This window comes from Schistocerca cancellata, chromosome 2 (assembly GCF_023864275.1).
Source record: "Schistocerca cancellata isolate TAMUIC-IGC-003103 chromosome 2, iqSchCanc2.1, whole genome shotgun sequence".
Taxonomy (NCBI): domain Eukaryota; kingdom Metazoa; phylum Arthropoda; class Insecta; order Orthoptera; family Acrididae; genus Schistocerca; species Schistocerca cancellata.
Window position 1 is genome coordinate 740574851 of NC_064627.1, and position 23530 is coordinate 740598380.

General features: G+C 37.8%; 1 protein-coding gene across 4 annotated transcripts in view; it reads right to left on the reverse strand.

The window, feature by feature from the left end:
* Positions 1–23530, reverse strand: part of LOC126162537 (transmembrane protein 94) — a 501552-nt gene that overhangs the window by 42346 nt on the left and 435676 nt on the right. For all 4 annotated transcript variants that reach the window (XM_049919114.1, XM_049919113.1, XM_049919112.1 and 1 more), the window contains 2 exons: positions 17773–17897; positions 1167–1413 (listed from right to left, as the gene is read on the reverse strand). In XM_049919114.1, the coding sequence (XP_049775071.1) occupies positions 1167–1413; positions 17773–17897 (372 nt within the window). The remainder of the gene's footprint in view (positions 1–1166; positions 1414–17772; positions 17898–23530) is intronic.

A 23530-nucleotide genomic window follows, 5' to 3' on the forward strand; every position in this document is an offset into this window, starting at 1 on the left:
GAAGAAAAGTTAATGTTGATGGTAAAAACAATTTGTTTGCTACAAGGCATCAATAAAATCAGGAGGAAAAGAACCAAAAGCATCACACCGATCTTCATAATGACAGTACCAACTGTCACAAAGCACATCAAACAGTCAATTGTTTTAAAAAAATTGAATTAATTCCTCATTGCTCACATTCATCAGATTTATCACCTAATGCCATCTTCTCTTTTCAATTAAGTAAAACAAATCTCACCTCAAGAGGCTAACAAAACCTTCCAAACCCATATTTCATAAGTAACACCATAAAAGCATCAAAAATTTTTTCTAAATTGGTTGAAACTGCAAGTAAAAGCGTATGTATTTTAAAGGTGAATACTTTGAGAGACAATATATCAAATTTTCCAAAACATGATTTTTAAAATTGTTTTTGGAAAAACTTACAAGGCAGGTCTTGTATTCTCCCTTTTTTCCTAGATTTTCCCCATTCCCTGAAAAATGAAGGTCCCGTGTCTAGTAATGTAATAGCCACCAACAATTGTTTTTTTAATGCTGCAAATTCCACATAAATCTGCCACTGATAGCTACAGGTTTTGACAAATGTAACATATTTATTTATTCTGTACTTCCATGTGTAAGAGTTTTTTGTCTTTTATTTTGATCTACAGATATTTCCAAAAGAATAGGTGTTTTCTCAAGAAAACTGATTGATGAAAACATTAGCCAGACTAATATTATGTGTTTTGAACTAACAACACACACTTACTACTTTCACTACTGAGAAACTACCCCAATAACAGTTAAAACACACAAAAACCCTATAACAATTAATGTCTGAAACCCAAAGTAAGGAAGCAGCCAACGGCCACTGAGAAGAGGAAAAAATGGAAGAAGGGGAAACACTATTGTCTCAGTATTGCACATCTAAATGAAATCATTCCACACAAAAGTAAATGAGGAAATATTATTTTTTAGGATTCTGTCACTAAGTTAGGTAAAATAGATTTATAATTAAATACCAGTAAATGAACATTTTAATTTTACACACAATAAAACAATTTAAATCAAATGCATTTTTAAATGATAACTAGTTAATTAGTCACAACAAATGGCAATCCTGATGTCATGAGGAGAAGCAGCCTCTAAGTGCATCATGCAATGAAGCTGTGGCAGAAGTATCATACCAAAGAAGAGGACAGCAGCAGAGAGTGCAGCATGCTGGGCAAAGAGCAAGCCATGACTGCGCTGATCCCAACCACCCCATTCTTCTTGTAATACAGGATACACAACTGTGCAAGTCATATTGCTTTCACCAGACAAAGCCGTCACAACATCACATTCTGACTTGAGCACTGTCACATAGACAAGCAGGACTGCCACACAGGAAAGGGCAAACTTGGCACCATAGCACCACAGTATGAAAATAGCCACCTGTAACATATTGACAAGGCATGCAAATCAATGTACCCTTATTATCAAACTTCTAACCATTACCTTTTAAAATTAGTTGGGTCTGCAAGCCACTAAAAATGTAAACACATTAAAAGATGTATTACAAAGCTTTTTTTTTCCTTCCTGGAAGGAACATGCAGTTGAAAGGTACAGACATAATGATGATGCCAGTATGTATCTGGTTAATTCTACAATTTGTTATCGTGGTCCCACAAAGCAACACTCATCTTGGTAACACCTAAAACTAATGTACAATACATAATACAAAGAATTTAGTTTGTAGTTGACACTTAGACAACTTCATCATTAATATCTTTTATACCTTAATGTAAGAGATTAATATCTTAAACTAATTGTGAACATCAAAGAAAATAAAATTGAATGTGTTCCTTATGAGTATCAGCAATCACTAGCAGCTATTTATCATATTGTTTCTTTGTACCACTTGTTCTGAATACAGGTGCCTTCCCCACAAATATTAGGAGTATACTGATATGACTTTATATCAGAAGTATTCTTACTAATGTACACTACTGGCCATTAAAATTGCTACACCAAGAAGAAATGCAGCTGATAAACGGGTATTCATTGGACAAATATATTATACTAGAACTTACATGTGATTACATTTTCACGCAATTTGGGTGCATAGATACTGAGAAATCAGTACCCAGAACAACCACCTCTGGCTGTAATAACGGCCTTGATACGCCTGGGCATTGAGTCAAACAGAACTTGGATGGAGTGTACAGGTACAGCTGCCCATGCAGCTTCAGCATGATACCACAGTTCATCAAGAGAAGTGACTGGTGTATTGCGACAAGCCAGTTGCTCGGCCACCAATGACCAGAAGTTTTCAATTGGTGAGAGATCTGGAGAATGTGCTGGCCAGGGCACCAGTCGAACATTTTCTGTATCCAGAAAGGCCCGTACAGGACCTGCAATTATCATTCAGCATTATCCTGCTGAAATGTAGGGTTTTGCAGGGATCGAATGAAGGGTAGAAGCATGGGTCGTAACACATCTGAAATGTAACGTCCACTGTTCAAAGTGCTGTCAATGCGAACAAGAAGTGACCGAGACGTGTAACTAATGGCACCTCATACCATCACGCCGGGTGATACGCCAGTATGGCGATGACGAATACACGCTTCCAATTTGCGTTCACCGCAATGTCACCAAACACCGATGCGACCATCATGATGCTGTAAACAGAACCTGGATTCATCCGAAAAAAAATGACGTTTTGCCATTCGTGCACCCAGGTTCGTCGTTGAGTACACCATTGCAGGCGCTCCTGTCTGTGATGCAGCGTCAAAGGTAACCACAGCCATCGTCTCCGAGCTGATAGTCCATGCTGCTGCAAACATTGTCGAACTGTTCGTGCAGATGATTGTTGTCTTGCAAACGCCCCCATCTGTTGACTTAGGGATCGAGATGTGGCTGCACGATCCGTTACAGCCATATGGATAAGATGCCTGTCATCTCTACTGCTAGTGATACGAGGCCGTTGGGATCCAGCACGGCATTCCGTATTACCCTCCTGAACCCCCCGATTTCATATTCTGCTAACAGTCATTGGATCTCGACCAACGTGAGCAGCAATGTCATCATACGATAAACCGCAATTGCAACAGGCTACAATCCGACCTATATCAAAGTTGGAAACGTGATGGTAGACATTTCTCCTCCTTACACGAGGCAACACAACAACGTTTCACCAGGCAACGCCGGTCAACTGCTGTTTGTGTATGAGAAATCGGTTGGAAACTTCCCTCATGTCAGCACGTTGTAGGTGTCGCCACCAGCGCCAACCTTGTGTGAATGCTCTGAAAAACTAATCATTTCCATATCACAGCATCTTCTTCCTGTCGGTTAAATTTTGCGTCTGTAGCAGGTCATCTTCGTGGTGTAGCAATTTTAATGGCCAGTAGTGTAGTATACTACAGTTAATGCTGTTGCTTTTGACATTAGTGTTTAATTTCAAAGACACCATCAAATCAATGTGACTGTACAGAATCAGGGTTAATACAAAACTTCACAAGAGCCTTAACAGTTAAAGAAACTATGAAAACCTAAATCTGGATGGCCTGACGAGAAGTTGAATGGTTGTCCCCTTGAATGTGCCACATTGCTCAGTGAGATACAAAAGAACTGAGTTCCAGCAAGTGGCAATTTTTAGGAGCATATATGTTGAGAGAAACCAGCTCTCAGCATTTGTGATGAAGAAGCCTGGTAGTTCAATGGTGTCAACTGTCAACATGTATTTTTTAGAGCCTGGTAGTTCAAACTGGTCAACTTGCAGCAATGTAAATGAGAGACACTTAAGAAGATTCCATTAAACTTGCCATGCCTTGAGTATCCAGGAAGGAATGGGTCTTTAATTTTTAATATGGAGACATAATGAAGGAAGTAAAAGAGTAACGCAATGCAGAAAAAGTTTGTCAGGGACATAAAATATGCATAATATGGGTCATTAACAACATAAGTAGTAATTTACAAAGTGCACAGGAATGGAGTCAGGTGCTTGATGAAGTGGAACACATGCTAGCCAATAGAAAACAGAAAGCTAGACAATGCTGTGTGTGACACAGATGGCTGTGCTGAATGGCTACATGTTAAACTTGGATAAGAGACCCTTTACAAGGTGGACAACTTTTGATATCTGTAATGTACAGTATATGAAGAAGAAAGATCCAAAAAAGGATTGCACATGATAAAAGAGCTTCCTAAAATGAGAAAAAGCTCTTAACATAAAAAGATGAAGGCAAAGCTCTGCACAGGTACAAAACATGAACAATGGGGAAGATAGAAATGAAATGATTAAAAGCCACTGAAATGTTTAGTGATACAGAAAACTGTCAAAGATCAGACTGATTGATCAAGTAAGAAATGAAGACTTATTGCAAAGAATGAAGTGGATGTATGTGGATATTTCAATATGGATTTCGTTTCAATAGTTCTAATTGAGGGCACATACTGGTGCTCAGCTTTGGTTTGTCTGCCCACAGTAACATTCTCAACAAGTACAGACAGACTGGGTGCAACAGTTACTGATACTTTATTTCTAATTACGTCTTTTATAAAAAAATGTGAGCCTCATCACAAATAGTTCACCTGACCATGACAGTCAAATGGTGGCATTAAAAGATCCCCATCAGTGAATTTAACAACGAAATGAAAAGTAAAACCTCACAGAACTGTAATGTTGACTCAGTTACATTAATAAGGGAGAATTTATATGATGTTATATGATGAAAAATAGGAAGAAAATAACCAAGGACAAGCAGTAGATAGGCATTTTAATTCTTTCATTAATGTATTCGTACAACAATCCTGGATTTTCCATTTTTCTTACAACATAATGACTCCAGTTTTCCTTTAAAAGAGGTCAAGGACAACCACAGTGGAGAGGAGTAATTCTATACAAGACTTAAAAATATACTATAAACATTTGTAATGGCACAGATTAGTGTCAAATGTGATCCCATAACTTAAATGAAGAACTTGATCCAAATATCAGAATTTGTGTATTTTTTTATATTTACTGTAAACTGTTGTCATGTGCAAGTTTCAGTGTTTTAGCAGTCAGCAAAAGTTGTTACACCAGATACTATGCAATCAGACATCAAAGTTGTTATTATCTTATTTAAAACTACTTTGTAGAACATATCAGAGGATATTGTAACAACTTGAAATTAGCTTAAAAATATTTAAGAAATTTTGACTGAATATTTGAGCGAATTGATTTGTAAACTTTGCGTCAAATATGCAGGAATAATATTAGTAATGTATTTTTCTAATTTTCAATATAAAACAAATGTATTTCTGTATAAATTCGGCTTATATAAGGCTTGTAACCATATTGTACACTAGCAAATTCTGTATGAAAATTATTAAAGATGTACAACTTTTAATTGTAATTCTGATTATGCAGTTGTCTTAACAATACTTTGTAAAATGCTGCTTGTTGGAGTACATTTATAGGGGCCATCAGCACTCACTAAACTGAGTGCTGTCCTAATCACAGCTGAGTGCAGTTATTGTCATGTTAAGGGTATGACGTTGTTGTGTAAAATTGTATTTTTTCTAGTGAAATGGGATTAAATTAAAGCAGAACAAGTGGAAATAGTTGTATGGTTATTTAATCACCTACAAAAACTAGCCTGATAAGTGAGTTATGCTTTCCAGAATTGAATATAAATTTAAAAACTTTACTTAGTTTTACATTTGCCATTCCAAATTTTACTGCACAGTTTTGTATATTGACAATCATTCCAATAAAATTCCTGGTAGATCTTCAAACAATATTTTTTTGGTACTGATTATGACTCTCTTGTTTCACAAATTTTCTGATGTTAAGATGTTACAAGTCTTCATAGTATCATAAAAAAAGGCAAGGGCAATTTGGAGCATTATAAGACATGAAGTGAATGAAATCAGTAAACCAAATGATACTTGACCCCCAGATGACAATAGGAACAGGACAGACATAACAAGATTCAAATCATTAGCTACTACAAGGGCCCCCAAAAAGCTTCCATTCAAAGGCCGTACAGTCCAGAATTGGTGAGCCAATCAGGCAAAGTTCCCATCAGCACTGAGGCAATCATTGAAGAAGTCCAAAACTGCCTGCTGTACATGCTTGTCTGACAAGAACTGTCAATCCTTCACGGCCTTTTTTAAGGGCCCAAAGGTGTGATAATTGCATGAGGAGAGATCAGGACTACAGCCGGGTGCTCAAATGTCTCCCACTTGAGTTGGCGTAACTCCTGAGTTATGACATTTGCAATATGAGGACATGGATTATCATGAAGCAGCTGCACCCCACAATGGTGATTTTTGACGGACATGCTGCCACATACACATTCTTCATCCTCCAATGAATGTTTACTGGTGTTTGTTCTTCAGCAGCCAAGAAAAGAACAACAGCATGTGGTCCTGTTGGACACATTTAGTAATAATGTCACTGTAGTTCACAATGCTGCATTTACCACACGCACGTCTGAAAGACATGAATGTCCCACTAATCCCTTGCCTTCATGTTGGTGCTTTAGATACATGCAACAGAGTCTTGCTACATTGCATATACACTGCAGCAACAACCTCAAATGGAAATCCTTCAGTCATCCTTTATATGTTCTTCCCGGTAGTTGATGAAACCATGAGGACAAAAAATGGTCCCTCAAAAGCAGTTCCATTACACTTAATTAGAAAGGTAATGCATATGCCATCACCAGACATCAGTTTTGCTGAACCAATAAGTCACTCAAAAGCAGTAACTCTTCTGGCTAACATTTGTTTCCCCTCCTCCTTGCAACAGGTGGTCCCTCTTACCCTGGGGCCAGGGTGACCTGTCCCTCCTTTTTAACCTCCTCCTGTTTAACCCTCTCTGTTCCCTGAGGAAGTAACTATTAGTTCCAAAAGTTAAGATACAGTATGCATTTTTATATGCATCAATCAGCAGTATATTCATATTTCTCTTTAAGGTAAGTACTGGGCAGCAATTCTGTTCCATAATTTTAAAGCTTCTTTTAAGGAAATTTTCCTTTGGAAACACTCAACTGTTATGGGCATAACATCATTTGTAGGTTGTGCTAAAAATTAAAAACTGTGAACTACAATTTTTACCATCACAGCAGACCAAAATTAATTTTGAAATTTTCTCGTTTTCACTTGTTAGCTTTGACTCTTTTGTTTCTGGACTAGGTTTCCTTATCTCAAAGTGATGATTTTGCCCTTTCCCATCATCCCTGAAAGTTTTACTCCCCTGTACATCCAGCAAACAGATGTATAACTGCATACTAAGTGAAGGAAAATGACTGCCCGTCTGCCTCAGTATATGCTCTAATTTCTCTCTCATGATCCCTATACAACCCACAGTATATTATGGAGGTACCAGAACTGTTATACAGTCTTCATTGCAACTGGTTCGATAAACTCATATGACTAAGTTTCATACAAACATCACCACATTCCTTCCAAACATTCTCACTCAAATTTCCTGAGTGCGTCTGTTACACTTTGGTATATAGACATATAGTGACCTGCTATGATTCCTGAATTCATTTGATGTTCACTGTTATGTCTGCTTGAGGCAATTCACACTGGCTCTGTCTCATTATTAGCAGATGATAATGCCTCTTACATTCATTATAAACACACCTTTTGGCCATTTGACACATACAACGTTTTCAACAATTTAGCTCAAGACAGGGAAACAACCTGTCACTCTGCAGTGCGTAATCGGGTGGTTCTCTGTAAATAACATCAGAAATAGGAGAAGCTGGCAAGATTTACAAGACATTTCTTGCAACAGGAAACAACCTTGCCACTTTACCAACGACTCATTCACAGCAGTCATATGAAGCAATTTCACAGATGCTAGTGCTAGCACAGCACCTTTGTGGACAGTATTCGCCTCCTTCATCAAGATCCTGGAAAAGCCACAACTTTCAGCAGTATCTAATGGTGAGAGTTACATGTGAAACTATGTCTTGCAAGGAAAAAAACAAGTAGGGGAATTACAGTGTATCAAGCACAGTCAAAAATAATTGTCACTTACTTTAAGACAGATATAAGTAAAAAAATAAACTAAGTGTGATGTACAAACATTATACTGTAACTGTTGCAATTGATGCTGTTGGTAAATACTCCTGTTACTTATTTTAATTATTTTCATATCTTTACTTTCTGTTCTTACTCTTTGGTTCTGTTAAGTAAGGCAGTGTGAAGTCTGAATTGTACTTTCATTCTCTTATGCATTTTTCTTATCTTCATCTTTTTTATTCCCCTGTCCTTTTTTCATATCTCCACATGGTTGACTTGTTAATTTTTGTATTTAGCAACGTTAGCACTAGAGGTAGACCTGATGCCCTTTCCTGTCACCCCCCACCACCCCCAATAGTATTTGCGCACACCTGACTATCTGTGTATTCTATGTGAAAGTGTGCAAACTTTTCTAAATATGTACGAACAGTGTAACTGAGGGAGGATGTGAGTATCACCCAGTTATTCAGCTTGTCAGACACTGAAAACTACTTAAAAACCACATCTGGGGTGGTTGACACACCGGCCCTTGTCAGTAATCCATCGGGTGGATTCAATCCCATGCTGATATGTCCCTCTGAATCCCAAAAGTGGAGTACTAACATATGCGGCTATACACAAAGGTTCTGTTTATTTATCTTATGTGTTCCTTATACCCTGTGTCAACATCATTCTAGTCAATTCCTGTGTGCATTACATTGCACTTCTCACAGCAGAATGAACAGATACTTGATAGCTAGTATTTGACTGCCCCGATCAAGATTTTTGACTGTATTTTGGTACCAAATTATTTGCTTTTGTAAGCTAGATATATCTAACATTTTTTATTAATACAGAAAAAGTGAAGCAACCAGAAGGGGAGAAGAAAATGAAATAAAGTTCCACTAGTTAAAAGGATATGTGATGTTATTCAGTGTTTACAAAATTGTGTCAAATTTATGAAGAACTTGGCAGTATAAGCCCACTTAGCAGTGGCCTGGATGCAGATGCAGATTCGGTTGGAAAGGTTGTTATAAAGCCATTCATAGTATCCTCTCCATTCATAGTATCCTCTCCACAACTGTTGTAACTGATCCTGGACACTGGCACTGGGAATAGCTAAGAATCACACAGGAAGTTTATAGAGCCATGTGCTATGTGTGGACAAGCAATGTCTTTTAAAATAGCGCCAAAATAGTGTCACAAGAGGTACACATGAGGATCCAAGACATCTGCAATGTACCATTGTGCTGGCAGGATTCCCTCAGTCACTACTGGCCGTGACCTGAAGACCTACCCAAAGGCTCCCCCCACTGTGATGTCAAGAATAACACTACCCTGCCTCTGCGAAACTGTTGATAAATGGGACCTCTCCCTAGGTCATTGCAATACTCACTGACAATGGTAGTGCAGAACTGTGACTCATCCTGAGCACAATGTGACTCCAATCATAAGCAGTCTGTGCTCCCAGTCACAGCAGCACTCCAGATACAGTTGCTCACGTTGTGGCGCTAGTGGCAGTGTAGACATGGGACATTAATTTCCTAATCCAGCTGCTGCTAGTCTCTGCCCAATGGTGTGGTATGACACACAATATTGCCGAGTGTCCAATACCATATTTACTCGAGTCTAAGCTGCACTCGAATCTAAGCCGCACCTGAAAAATGAGACTCGAAATCAAGGAAAAAAAATTTCCCGAATCTAAGCCGCACCTGAAATTTGAGACTCGAAATTCAAGGGGAGAGAAAAGTTTTAGGCAGCATCTCCAAATCGAAACAAAGTTGGTCCACTGTAATATGAGACAATTTAGGTCGAATGAATGACGATACAGCTACAGTAGTTTGGTTCGAGTCGTAAGCTTAGCAACTAAGCTTTACCAGGTAACCATTGCTATGCGCCAGGCGCTCCGTCCGTATTTATACGGGTACCCTTCCTTTTTCACGTGCTTCGTCTGGTTTGAATTGATTGCTTATTTTTCTTTGATCTGATAAGCACAGTTTTCTTTGTTATAGGTGTTTACGTCACTCTACGCTGAAAATGCATTACTGTACTGTGTCATACATTGTTTGTCGTACTCTGATACTGCGTATTTACGGCCTGTCGCCGATCGCGGCATGGCTTGCTTTTGAGCGTGCTACCGCCGAAAAAAAAAAAAAAAAAAAAAAAAAAAAAAAAAAAAAAAAAAAAAAAAAAAAAAAAAAAAAATTTAAAATAAAAAAAAAAGAGAGAGAGAGAGAGAGGAATCGAAACAATGGCAAGAGACTGCTACTTGTTGTTACTTACACTGCTGCTTTCTTTGATAATGATCAACAAGAACCAAAAATAGACTGTGTATGATAGAAGATGTTCTGAACGAGAATTTAGCGAAAATTTTTCTCCGTTTGAAAATCTTTGCAGGCGCCTCTTTAGTACATTACATTCTCCACAGAAATTAGAGTCATCTTACATTTAAAAATCTAGTCAATTGCCTCGCTTCATTTCTGACTGCAACACTGTTTAGCATAAGAATAATACGAATATAAACATGACATGACATGTATATTCTTCCGAGTTTGCTGTTGTCTCACTCTAGTTTTGTGGTTTATTACGCAGTCAGGATTTAAATGACATAGTAGCAAACATGAAACAATACATGGCAAAATGTTTATATTCATATTATTCTTATGGTGACGAGAATACTGCATGTGATTCACAATTTATAAGAGTTCCTATTAGCAACCATCTCTTCTCACAGATAGGAAAAAATTCAGAACGTAGAGTTGGCCATATTGACAAACATCCTAAACATTCTTGCCAGTCGGGTGTTCGTAGTACATTGAAATGCTGCTACATTCGAAAATGAACAATACGGAATTTGTATTTACTTCGTTGGATAATGTATGAAAATGCAGTGGTCGAAACTCGGCGCGGAGAAAAAAAGCTTGTCTTCCAGCTTTTTTTTTTTTTTTTAATTTATTTACTGACGCAGAGTTTTTGGTGCCAGTATTTATCTTTGTGCCTACAAAGCATGCCTGTGTAGCGCTACATATATTCGACGGCAGAACTAAGTTGTGGTGGCATCCACCGACATTTTTAAGAACTTCCTCTTGCTTTGCACTCGATTCTAAGCCATAGGCGGTTTTTTGGATTACAAAAACCAGAAAAAAGTGCGGCTTAGATTTGAGTAAATATGGTAGTTGTTCTCAGATGGTTGGTACATATGCGAAACGGGTTACAGTGCACTTTGTGTACAATATGGTGATTCTCCCTTGTGGTTGTCAGATCTGGTTGACCAGAGTCTTTACAGTGAGTAAGCCATGTCTCATGTTCCCAGGCAGCCAATGTTGGGCCAATATCACATCTGTATGCCCCACACATCTAGATATTGCACAGTTCAACCAGCAGGCCAGATACGACCCACTGTAGGCGCCATTATAACTCTGCCTGGTACTGGCAATGCTGACTCTCATGAATATGCTGCATCTACACAGCCTTCATGTTGATCACTCAATGTCTTGTAGTGTTCACACCCCTTATATTCTATCAGGCCAAGTAACAACACTAAACATGAAACAACACTAAACATATGGTATTTGACAAGTTCAAGTTCACATGAAGTTTGAAAAATTACAAATTTCAAAAATACATAACTACATGCATACATCAGTAAAATAGCCTCTAAAATACAAGCATGTGAAAAACATCAATATGCCAAAGATTAAAGTCACTTTATGCTTTCTGAAAGTTTTTTACATATTTACACAGTCACAAATGAAGCCTTGCATCAGTTTTTAGTTTCAAGGTATTTTTGAACACTGAATGGATAAGTTTTACTCAAGTGATATTTTAGTTTATTTCTGAAAGCAGAGCTATTATCTATTATCTTTATATAGTTTGGCAAACTGTTGTATACAACGCATCCTGTTTTTAGTTTCTTTGTCAGTTAATTAGAGCCTATTTCTTACAATATGATAATCATTTTTATTTCTTATGTTATAGTTATGGATATCTGTGTAACAATGCAGCATGATTACTTTTCATACAAATAATTGTTTCACTACTGTTAATATGCTTAGTTCCTCGAATTTATTTCTACAGAACATAGTTTTGTTATGCAACTTACAGCCTTCTTCTGTAGCTTTAGTACTCTTTGTGTGTTCACATTTGCAGAATTTCTGTATACCAGGATACCATATGAAATTTGTGAATGAACTAGCCCATAGTACATCATTCACAGTGTATGTGTGTTTACTGTCCTTGACATTTTTCTCATTAGAAATATACTTGAACTCACTTTGTCACAAATATTGTTTACATGCTTCTCTCATGTCAAGTTCCCATCCACTGTCATGCCCAGAAATTTATATGTTTCTGTGTCTTTTACAGCCAAGTCTCCTAGCTTGACAGTAATACTGTTCAAGTTAGGTGTTTTGTTTGCATGTATCTGCATATATGTGATTTTATTTAGTTTATAAAAAGAAATTCCTATGAAATAATTGTTTCCTCTTTCCATATTTAGAGAAGCTTGCTTTTGTATGCCATCTGTTGAAAGAAACTTAAAACGAATGAAGCGACATCTGCATACATGACAGCATTTCCACCTACTGGTGTACTATGAATTGTTTGGTAATTTCTTGGATCTTCCTTGCTGCCTCATTTGGGATCACAACTCTTTTTTAAACATGTCAGGAATATTCCTTCTTCCATGTCTAAGTTAATGAGAAAAGTCTGAGGCTTTGCAGCATTTAATTAGTCTAGTAGATATACCATCCAGCCCCCCAGTATTTTTTGTTTTTAATTGGTGTATTGCTTTTACTAATTCAGGTTCATTTACAGGTTCATTGTCACACAAGGAGCACTTTGTATACATTTTGTGTCAGGAGAGTTTTGCTTTATTAATTTCTCATCTTTAAGAAAGAAGGTTTTCACTGCCCAAAAATGTGCTGTAAGAATAATATGTGGTGCTCACCCGCGATCGTCTTGTACACATCTGTTTAAGGAGTTGGGCATTCTGACTACTGCTTCATAGTACATTTATTCACTTACGAAGTTTACTGTAAATAATCCACTAGAGTTCAAAAGGAACAATGAGGTACATAATTACAATATTAGAAGAAAAATGGCATTCATTACTCAATATTAAGGTTGTCTTTAGCACAAAAAGAGGGGTGCACAACACTGCAACAAAAAATTTTGACCACTTTCCCAGTGATATAAAATGTCTAACAGACAGCAAGGTAAAATTTGAAAATAAATTGAAAAAGTTTCTCCTCGATTACTCCTTCTATCCCACAGAAGAATTTCTATATTTGTAATGTGTAAAAGATGGTGGGTAGGAATTGCTAACTCAATCTGTATATCTTGTTTTCATTTCAGGGGGAAAAAATTATATGGTGATGTTCAGAGCACAAATAGTTGTGCAAATTAATTTGCAATATCAATGTAAAATGACTCACTCCACATCATGACAATATATCATGCAAAATGATCCATGGAACATGAAAGTAACTAACTCTCCACAACATCAACATAATGTTGATTTAAAATACTACTGACTACTTTAGGGTCCCTGACTTCCTTCTCATTTTTCTTTTTAGTTATTTTCCCACTGTTTTTCATGTCTACACTTTCCCTCTCTTTCTTCCTGTACGGCCGCAGGGTGTTTGTGATATTATTAGAAGCTGTAATTTTGTTTACGAAATAATCAGATTTGGTTTCTTTTATCAATTTCTTATATGATCTCTTCTTGTCCGTACAGGCATCACAATTTGCTTGCATTGGATTTATCTGGGATTGTTCATACATAGTTTTTAGCTCTTCCCTCTTCGTTTTTACACTTGCTATGATACAATTTTTATTGCACTTACCACTTATATCCATATATACTGATGGGCATGCAAGATCTACATAACAGGATAATGTTTTAGAAAATGATTCCCAGCCCTTATTTACATTTGCTGTTTGGTCCAAATCATTCCAGTCTGTAGATTGCATTAATCTTTGTAGCCTCCGTAAGTTATTTGTTGTGCAACTCTTTAAAGACATTTTCTGATTTTGTTCTCTAATCTGATACCTCTATTAATACCTCACAGTGGTCAACAGTGGCTGTGTTTATGACCTGTACTGTGATTTATTGGTAACTACATGATCTATTTATGTCTCTGTATTTTTACTGTACCTTGTGGGACTATTTACTGCCAGATTTACATCATAAGTGTTGATTAGATCACTGAAATTCCTAGTACAACAGCTTTCTTTCAATGTGTTAATATTTAGATCACCTGCTGTTATTATGTATGTGAACTGTGTAACAGCCTCATCTAACAGAACTGCTAGCTGTTTTAGAAAACCATTTACCTGACTGTTTGGTAATCTGTATATCCCTAATATCAAACACTTTTCCCCTTTGAATGTTGTCTGTAGTGCTGTCTATTCAAATAGTATATCTGAACAGTTGTCCACTGTCCATGAACAGAATTCCTCATTTCACTGTGTGCATATACTAAACTCCTCTACCTTCATGTTTACAGCTGCAGAAGTAACTCACTTTTCCATAGTATTTTATGTTGTAAACACTAATTTCATTTTCTTTTAACCCAAGTTCTGCCATGGTAAATGTATGTGGTAGTTCTGCTGCTACAATGAGGGTGGTTTGAAAAGTTCTCAGAATCGCCATGAGAGGTCAGCACTATCGCAACAAGTTGTTCACATGATATTCATTGGACTGTTGTCTGTAAACACGTGCCATGTCAGTGTTCTTGGAAGAGAGCTGTGGCAGTGATGTGGCTTTGTTGTTGTTCCCATTTAATGATTTGCGAAGGTGGAAAAAAAATCAAGATTTGAGCAGTGAATGAAAGGTATGAAAGCAAAGGACATTCATGCTGTTTTCCAGAACACAATGGGGGACTCTATTTAATTTTCGCCAGGAAAGATCAGATGATGATCCATGCAGTAGTCGGCCAAGACATGTCACTACTCTGGAAATAATTGCAAAAGTGCACAAAATGGTCATGGAGGATTGCCGACTAAATGAGTGTGAAATTGCTTATGCTTGCCAGATGTCATCTGAAAGGGTATGTCAGATTTTAACTGAAGAATTAGAAATGAAAAAAATATCTGCAAGATGGGTGCCATGACTCTTGACGCTGGATCAAAAATGTGAGAGAATGAGCATATTGGAACAATGTTTGGCCCATTTCAGGAGAAACAAACATGATTTTTATGCCAGTTTTGACCACAGATAAAACTCGGGTGCACTACTATACCCCAGAGAGAAAACAACAGTCAAAGTAGTGGAAACATGCTGATTCTCCACCACCAAAGAAAGCAAAGACAATTCCTTCAGTGGGAAGGCCATGGCTTCAGTGTTCTGGGATGTGAAGGGGATTCCGTTTGTGGATTATCTCCCCACTGGGCAAACAATTACTGGAGAATACTATACTAAAATTGCAACAAAAGATAAGTGAAAAAAGGCCAGGTTTAGCAAGGAAGAAAGTCATCGTCCATCACGAAAATGCGTGCCTGCACACATGTGCTGTCGCCATGGTAAAATTACATGAACTAAGGTATGAATTGTTGCCACACCTGCCTTATTCAACTGATATGGCTCCATCAGACTTCCATCTCTTCCCAAAACTGAAAATTTTTCTTGGTGGACAAAGATTCACTTCAAATGAAGAATTGATAGGCAGAGTTGATAACTATTTTGCAGGCCTGGAGGAAACTCATTTTCAAGATGGGACCAAGGCACTGGAACATCGTTGGACCAAGTGCATTAATCTACAAGGAGACTACATTGAAAAATAAAACAAAATTCAATGATGGATGTACTGTTTTTCCATTCCGTTCTGAGAACTATTCAAACCACCCTGATAGTAGTTTTACCTCCTTTAATTTACTTGATGTGTACTCAAAATTTTCACGTAGAATTCTTACAGCAGAAACGTTTATATCTGTTTCTAAATTTTTTATTTTACCTTTTTTTCCAGTTTCTGTTGCATCTGGACTACATCTCTGAACACTATTTTGATTGTTATTTATCCTGCGTGAGTACAGAGAGAGAATCTGGCTCATCAAGTTGGTTGAGGAGAGGTTGGTTGTCTGCACATTTGTTGTAGGGGGTGAAGAATGTAATGCTTCTGTATTTACAATTTTTGTGTCACTGGCTGGGGCATGACAGTTCATAAAAAATCTTCATTTCAGTTGCTCATATCTCTGTTTCTGGCAGATGAACTAGTGTCAGCACTATCTTTCCTCTTAGCTGCTGATGTGGCTATATCTGCGGCTCTGTTGCAATCTGCTGAAGTGGTTGCTGCTGTTGGTTCAGTAGCAGGTTCTATATATGGTTCATAACAGCCCATTTTACTGACTGTCTTTTGGATTTACTTTCAATTGCTTCACTTACTGACTTTCCTAACATGCACTTTCCTGTACTATTCAAGTTAAGTATGTCTGGTGAAATAGGCTCTATCAAGTGAGCTGACATCTATTAATTTGACATTATTGAACATCTTACATAGTAATCTGTTACAATATTTCTCGTCACTTCTTTGAAATCGGCACCTGGTTTAATCATACTTGTCATTGTCAATGTATAACTGTTGTGTAGTTGGCTCCATATATATCAATTTCTGCCCCCCCCCCCCTCAGTGCATAGCTCATTTTTATTTACACTTTTTGTATGTCTGTTTGGGTCATTTTTCATAGAGATATTTGTATGATCAGTAATTGTACTGTTTATTTGTTGTGTTTTCATTCTACTGTTCACTTCTAGTGGAGGTAAAAACTCTTTTATCATTTTTCATTTCACTGCATTTTTTCTTTGGTCCCAAAAGCAGCAAATTTATTCATGATGCTTGATATGTTCACACTTTTAGTTTTGTTTTGCACAACATTTAGTGAGACACTATTTCTAGGTTGGTGCCATTTGTCACAGTTTACATTTGATTTGCTCAAACGACAACAATCTTTACAAGGCAGTTTCTTCTCTAAATTCGCACATTTTTCACTCAAAGCATTGTATTTCTTTTTTTTAAGCTGTCAAGTTCATTTTGCAGTCCTTTTATTAACTTATCTTTGTCCATCAAAACCTTTTCAATTTCTCGTTGGCATGTAATGTGCTCTTGACATAACCACACGAAACAATTTGTTATAAATTTTATAGATACCTTTGAGAACATCTCATGGAATACACTGACACCCAACCAAGTATTCTGGATACTTCACTTTTTTTGACCAGGCAGTGTATGTTGTCTACTTGGTTTGTTATTTGTTTTACATCTTGATAAGCATTTTTTGTTGGTTTTTCTTGCTTTATTTTCTTAAGTTTCTTTGCCTGCACTGTCAGGGTATGTTTCAGTTAATGTGTTAGTATGGTTCCACTGATTATCCTATATTTTTAGGCAACTGGTTTCTTATTTCTTCAATTTGTTCAGTTTTCCACAGTTGTTTCTTATTTCAGTTTTCACTGCTATCCATTTTATAACACATAAATCTTTTCTACAATAAATTACTAAATTTAATGTTAAAAATGAAGATGTGGCACAAGCAAAAGGATGTAAGTGACATTATAAATAAGAAGAATGGAAATGAAGACCACACGAGCAAGTACTTAGGAACATTTAGAGGAAGCCTCTACTTTGCCTTGGCGTGCCATAATCTCTTTGCGTATATCATTTACAAAATGAAATTTAACACAAGAAAAGACAATAATATTGCTAGCTAAATTTGCAAATACAACAATATAATGAGAATTTATTAATTTTCAATATAGTGATTTGATGGAAAACCTATCCAAAAACAGGAATTTCATAAGTATTTGTCATTCTTTACCTGGGTATTGAAAACACATTCATTTTTCCCAGTGGCTCTGTGCATCACCTGAGGATCAGTCGGTTTTCCAACAAGGGATAGTGACAGAAGAGGAACTATAATGCACACCAGCCACATTATATGCCCTGCAGATCAAAATGAAAAGATATCAGTTCAGATATACTCCTGTAATGTCACCATAACTTTACATATAAAAAAAAAATGGAAACACAAGCCTGAAAATATCTTGGAAGAGGCATCTTATTCTAAAAATTTCTATTTTAAGTTACATAAGGAACAGAGGGAATGGATGACGGGGTCCCGGTCTCGATTCTCAGCTGGGTTGGGAATTTTCTCTGCCCGGGGACTGAGAGTCTATATTTTCCTCATCATTTCATCATCATTTGTGAAAGTGGCTAGACTGGATTGTGTAAAGTTTGGGACTTTGTATGGGTGTTGATGACCGCGTAGTTCAGCGCACCACAAACCAAACATCATCATCATCATCATCAACAGAGGAAATAGGAAATGTTGCATTTATCATGAATCTCTCAACTGGAAAAAAGCGCTTATGACTCCTATATACAAGAAAGGTAAAAGAACGGACCGCCAAAATTACAGACCAATATCCTGAACAACAGTTTAATTCAGAATTCTTGAACGTATTCTGAGTTCGAATATAATAAATTTCCCACCGACCAAAAGGCTTATGTCCACAAACTAGTACAGTTTTAGAAAGCATCATTCATGTGAAACTCAGCTTTCAATTTTCTCACATGATATACTGCAAACCACTGATGAAGAGCTGCGAACCAAGGATGAAGGGCACCAGGCAAATTTGGTATTTATAGATTTCCAAAATGCATTTGACATGGTGTCCTTCTGCAGACTGTTAACAAAGGTACGAGTATATAGAATAGGTTTCAAGATATATGAGTGGCTTGGAGACTTTTTAAATAATAGACTCCAGTATACTGTCCTCACTGGCGAGTGTTCCACAGAGAGAAGAGTATCTTACAGGAGTGCCTCGTGGAAGTGTGATAGAAATGATATTTTCTATATACATAAATGGTTTGACAGACAGGATTGGTAGCAATCTGCAGTTGTTTACTGGTGATGCTGAGGTGTATGGGATATGGGAAGTTGGCAAAACTATGTCACTGTAGAAGTACACAAGAGACTTAGACAACATTTCTAGTTGGTGTGACAAGCTAACTCTAAATGTATGAAAATGTAAGTTAATGTAGATGAGTAGGAAAAACAAACCTCTTGGATACAGCATCAGTAGTGCCATGCTTGACCCAGTCACATGATTTAAATATCTGGATGTAATGTTGCAAAGCCAAATAAAATGGAACAAGCATCAGAGGATTGTGGTGGGGAAGGCCAATGGTTGACTTCAGCTTATTAGGAGAATTTTGGGAAAGTGTGGGAAATTGGCAAACGAGACTGCACATACGACACTAGTGCAACCTGTTCCTAAGCCCTGCTAAGTGTCTGGGGTCAGCACCAGGTCAGATTAAAGGAAGACATTCAAGCAATTCTGAGGTGGTCTGCTAGGTTTGTTACCGGTAGGTTCGAGCAACACGCAAGTACTACAGAGATGCTTCAAGAACACAAAAGGGAATCACTGGAGGGGTGGCAATGTTCTTTTCAAGGAACACTTCTAAGAAAATTTAGAGAACCAGCATTTGAAGATGGTCATTCTGTGTGAGGGCAACGAAAATAAGATACAAGAAATTAGGGCTCATACAGAGACATTTAGACAGCGTTTTTCCCTTGCTCTACTTGTGAGTGGAACAGGACAGGAATGACTATTAGTGGTGCAGGATACCCTCTGCCACACACTGTGTGGTGGCTTGTGGAATATGGATGTAGATGTAGAGTCAACACTGAAGAGTCAAAGAAACTGGTACACCTGCCTAATATCGTGTAGTGCCCACATGAGCATGCAGAAGTGCCGCAACACGACACGGCATGGACTCACTAATGTCTGAAGTAGTGCCAGAGGGAACTCACTCCATGGATCCTGTAAGGCTGTCCATAAATCTATAAGAGTATGAGGGGGTGGAGAATCTTCTGAACAGCGCGTTGCAAGGCATCCCAGATATGCTCAATAATGTTCGTGTCTGGGGAGTTTGGTGGCCAGTGGAAGAGTTAAACTCAGAAGAGTGCTCCTGGAGCTACTCTGTAGCAATTCTAGATGGGTAGAGTGTTGCATTGTCCTGCTGGAATTGCCCAATCCATTGGAATGCATAATGGACATGAATGGCTGCAGGTTATCAGATAGGATGCTTACGTATGCGTCACTTGTCAGAGTCATATCTAGACGTATCAGAGATCCCATATCACTCCAACTGCACATGCCTGACACCACTGCAGAGCCTCCACCAGCTGGAACAGTCCCTGCTGACATGCGGGATCCATGGATTCATGAGGTCGTCTCCATACCTGTACACATCCATCAATTTGATACAATTTGAAATGAGAATCATCTGACCAGGCAACATGTTTCCCGTCATCAACAGTCCAATGTCAGTGTTGATGGGCCCAGGTGAGGTGTACAGCTTTGTGTCATGCAGTTATCAAGAGTACATGAGTGGGTCTTCAGCTTCAAAAGCCCACATCAATGATGTTTCGTTGAATGGTTCACACACTGACACTTGTTGATGGCCCACCATTGAAATCTGCAGCAATTTGTGGAAGGGTTGCACTTCTGTTGTGCTGAATGATTCTCTTCAGTCATCATTGGTCCTGTTCTTGCAGGATCTTTGTCCGGCCACAACAATGTCAAAGATTTTATGTTTTACCGGATTCCTGATATTCCTGGCACACTTGTGAGATGGTCATATGAGAAAATCCCCACTTTATTACTGCCTCAGAGATGCTGTGTCCCATCGCTTGTGCGCCGACTATACCAGCATGTTCAAACTCACTTAAATCTTGATAACCTGCCATTGTAGCTGGAGTGATCGATCCAACAACCACTCCAGACATTTGTCTTATATAGGTGTTGCCAACTGCAGTGCTGTATTCTTCCTGTTTACATATCTCTGTATTTGAGTAAACATACCTATACCAGTTTCTTTGGCACTTCAGTGTAGATATGCCACTAGATCCTATTCCTATGAATAACACCAAACTTAAATCCTCATCATAGTGACACAGTGAACACTGTAGAAGGTCAACTTACATGGACCAAATAACTGCTTGTATAAACTGACCCTTTCCTCATGACCACCATGTGCCCTGGAGTCGAGAAATTGACACTAAAGGTGAGTGAATGAATCTCACTGAAAATCAATGACAGATTACTGCAGAAGTCAAGGAGAAACTACCACATTAAAGATTCTTAAGGATATCTTACGCTCTGAAGCCAGACTGGACAGAAAAAAGTACATAAATCAGACCACTGATCACGGGAATCACATCCTAGAAGCCGGCAGAAAAAGGAATCACAGTAACACTACTCAGGTCATTATATAGCAAAATCTTTGCAAAAGCACAACTAACACAAATTTGTAAATTGCAACATGGAATAAAAGAACATTAAGCTGGGAAACTACAAGGACTGAAAGAAATCATAATCATGCTGAACTACATGTGCTAGATGCATCAGAAACTAAACAAAAATGCAACTTATCAAAAGATACAAAGTTATTTTTACTGGCAAAGAAAAACCATGATCAAGTGGCATGACATTTGTTATAAGAAAAAAAAAAGGAAGAACACTGTGATTAATAGCTACCATGTTAATGATTGACTTCTGATGTTAAAGCTAAAAGCTTCTGCAGTAGTTGTATGCATAATGCAAGTTTACATACCAGCAACAAACAGTGGAGATGAAGGAACTGAAGATATTTATGAAGAATTGCTAGGAATTTCATGTTCACTCATGAAATCTTATCAGCAGTAAATAAAAAATAGCACTGATTGGCATTACAATTTTTTGTGTTCACAGGAACCATTTACTGAACAAAAGAATACAGATTATATCACAGGTATTCCCCACCTATGACTATGCACTTTCACCACTGTTCTGGCAGCTTTTGTATTTGCATAGCAAACCATTCTTTGGGGCACCTCTGATGGACAACTGCATAAAGTTTGTCATTGGTAGTGAACTTGTTACCCTGCATGACCTCTTCATTGCTTTGAATAGTGCATACCGTATTTACTCGAATCTAAGCTGCACTCCAATCTAAGCCGCACTTGAGAAATGGGGCTCGAAATCAAGGAAAAAACATTTCCTGAATCTAAGCCGCACCTGAAATTTGGGACTCACAATTCAAGGGGAGAGAAAACTTTTAGGCCGCAACTCCAAATCGAAACAAAGTTGTTGGTCCATTGTAATATGAGACACAATTTAGGTCGAATGAATGACAATATAGCTACAGTAGTTTGGTTCGAGTCGTAAGCTTAGCAGTTACCTTTTTCACGTGCTTTGTCTGGTTTGCATTGATTGCTTATTTTTCTTTGATCTAGTAAGTGCCGTTCTTTTTATTATAGGTGTTTACGTCACTCTTAAGCTGAAAATGCATTACTGTATTGTGTCATGCATTGTTTGTCGCATTCTGATAATGAGTGTTTACGGCCTGTTGCCACTTGCGGCGTGGCTTGCTTTTTTGCACGCTACCGCTGCTTATAATTAGAAAAAAAAAAGAGAGGAATTGTCTTATTAACGAAACAATGGCAAGAGACTGCTATTTGTTGTTACTTACACTGCTGCTTTCTTTGATAATGATCAACAAGAACCAAACAATAGACTGCGTATGATAGATGTTCTGACCGAGAGTTTAGCGAAAATTTTTCTCCGTTTGAAAATCATTGCAGATGCCTCTTTAGTACATTACATTCTGCACAGAAATTAATGTCATCTTAGATTTAAAAATCTAGTCAATTGCCGTGCTTCATTTCTGACTGTATCATTATTAGGCATAAGAATAATAAGAATATAAACATGACATGATATGTATATTCTTCCACGTTTGCTGTTGCTCACTCTAGTTTCGTAGTTTATTAGGCATACAGGATTTAAATGAGATAGCAGCAAACACGAAAGAATACAGGGCAAAATGTTTATATTCGTATTATTCTTATGGCAAAGAGAATATTGCATGTGATTCACAATTCATAAAAGTTCCTATTAGCAACCATCACTTCTCACAGGTAGGAAAAAATTCGGAACATAGAGTTGGCCATATTGACAAACATCCGAAACAGTCTTGCCAGTCGGATTTTTGTAGAACATTGAAATGCTGCTACATTCGAAGATGAACAATACGGAATTTGTATTTACTTCGTCGGGTAATGTATGAAAATGCAGTAGTCGAAACTCGGGGTGGAGAAAAAAAGCTCGTCTTCCTTTTTTTTTTTAATTTTATTTACTGACGCAGAGGTTTTGGCGCCAGTATTTATCTTCGTGCCTGCAAAGCATGCCTGTGTAGTGCTACATATATTCGACAACAGAAGTTAGTTGTGGCGGCACCTACCAACATTTTTCAGAACTTCCGCTTACTTTCCACTCGATTCTAAGCTGCAGGCGGTTTTTTGGATTACAAAAATCGGACAAAAAGTGCAGCTTAGATTCGAGTAAATACAGTAGTCACCAGGAGCCAGATCCAGTGAATATGGAGGATGTGGCAGCACTGTAAGCCCAAGTTCATCCACAATGGCAATGATCTGCTGACTGGCATATGGCCTAGCATTGTCATGTTGGAGACAAACAATGTGGCCTCACTTTCTGTGGCAGCAGAGATGGTGCAGTGAACTGCAATTC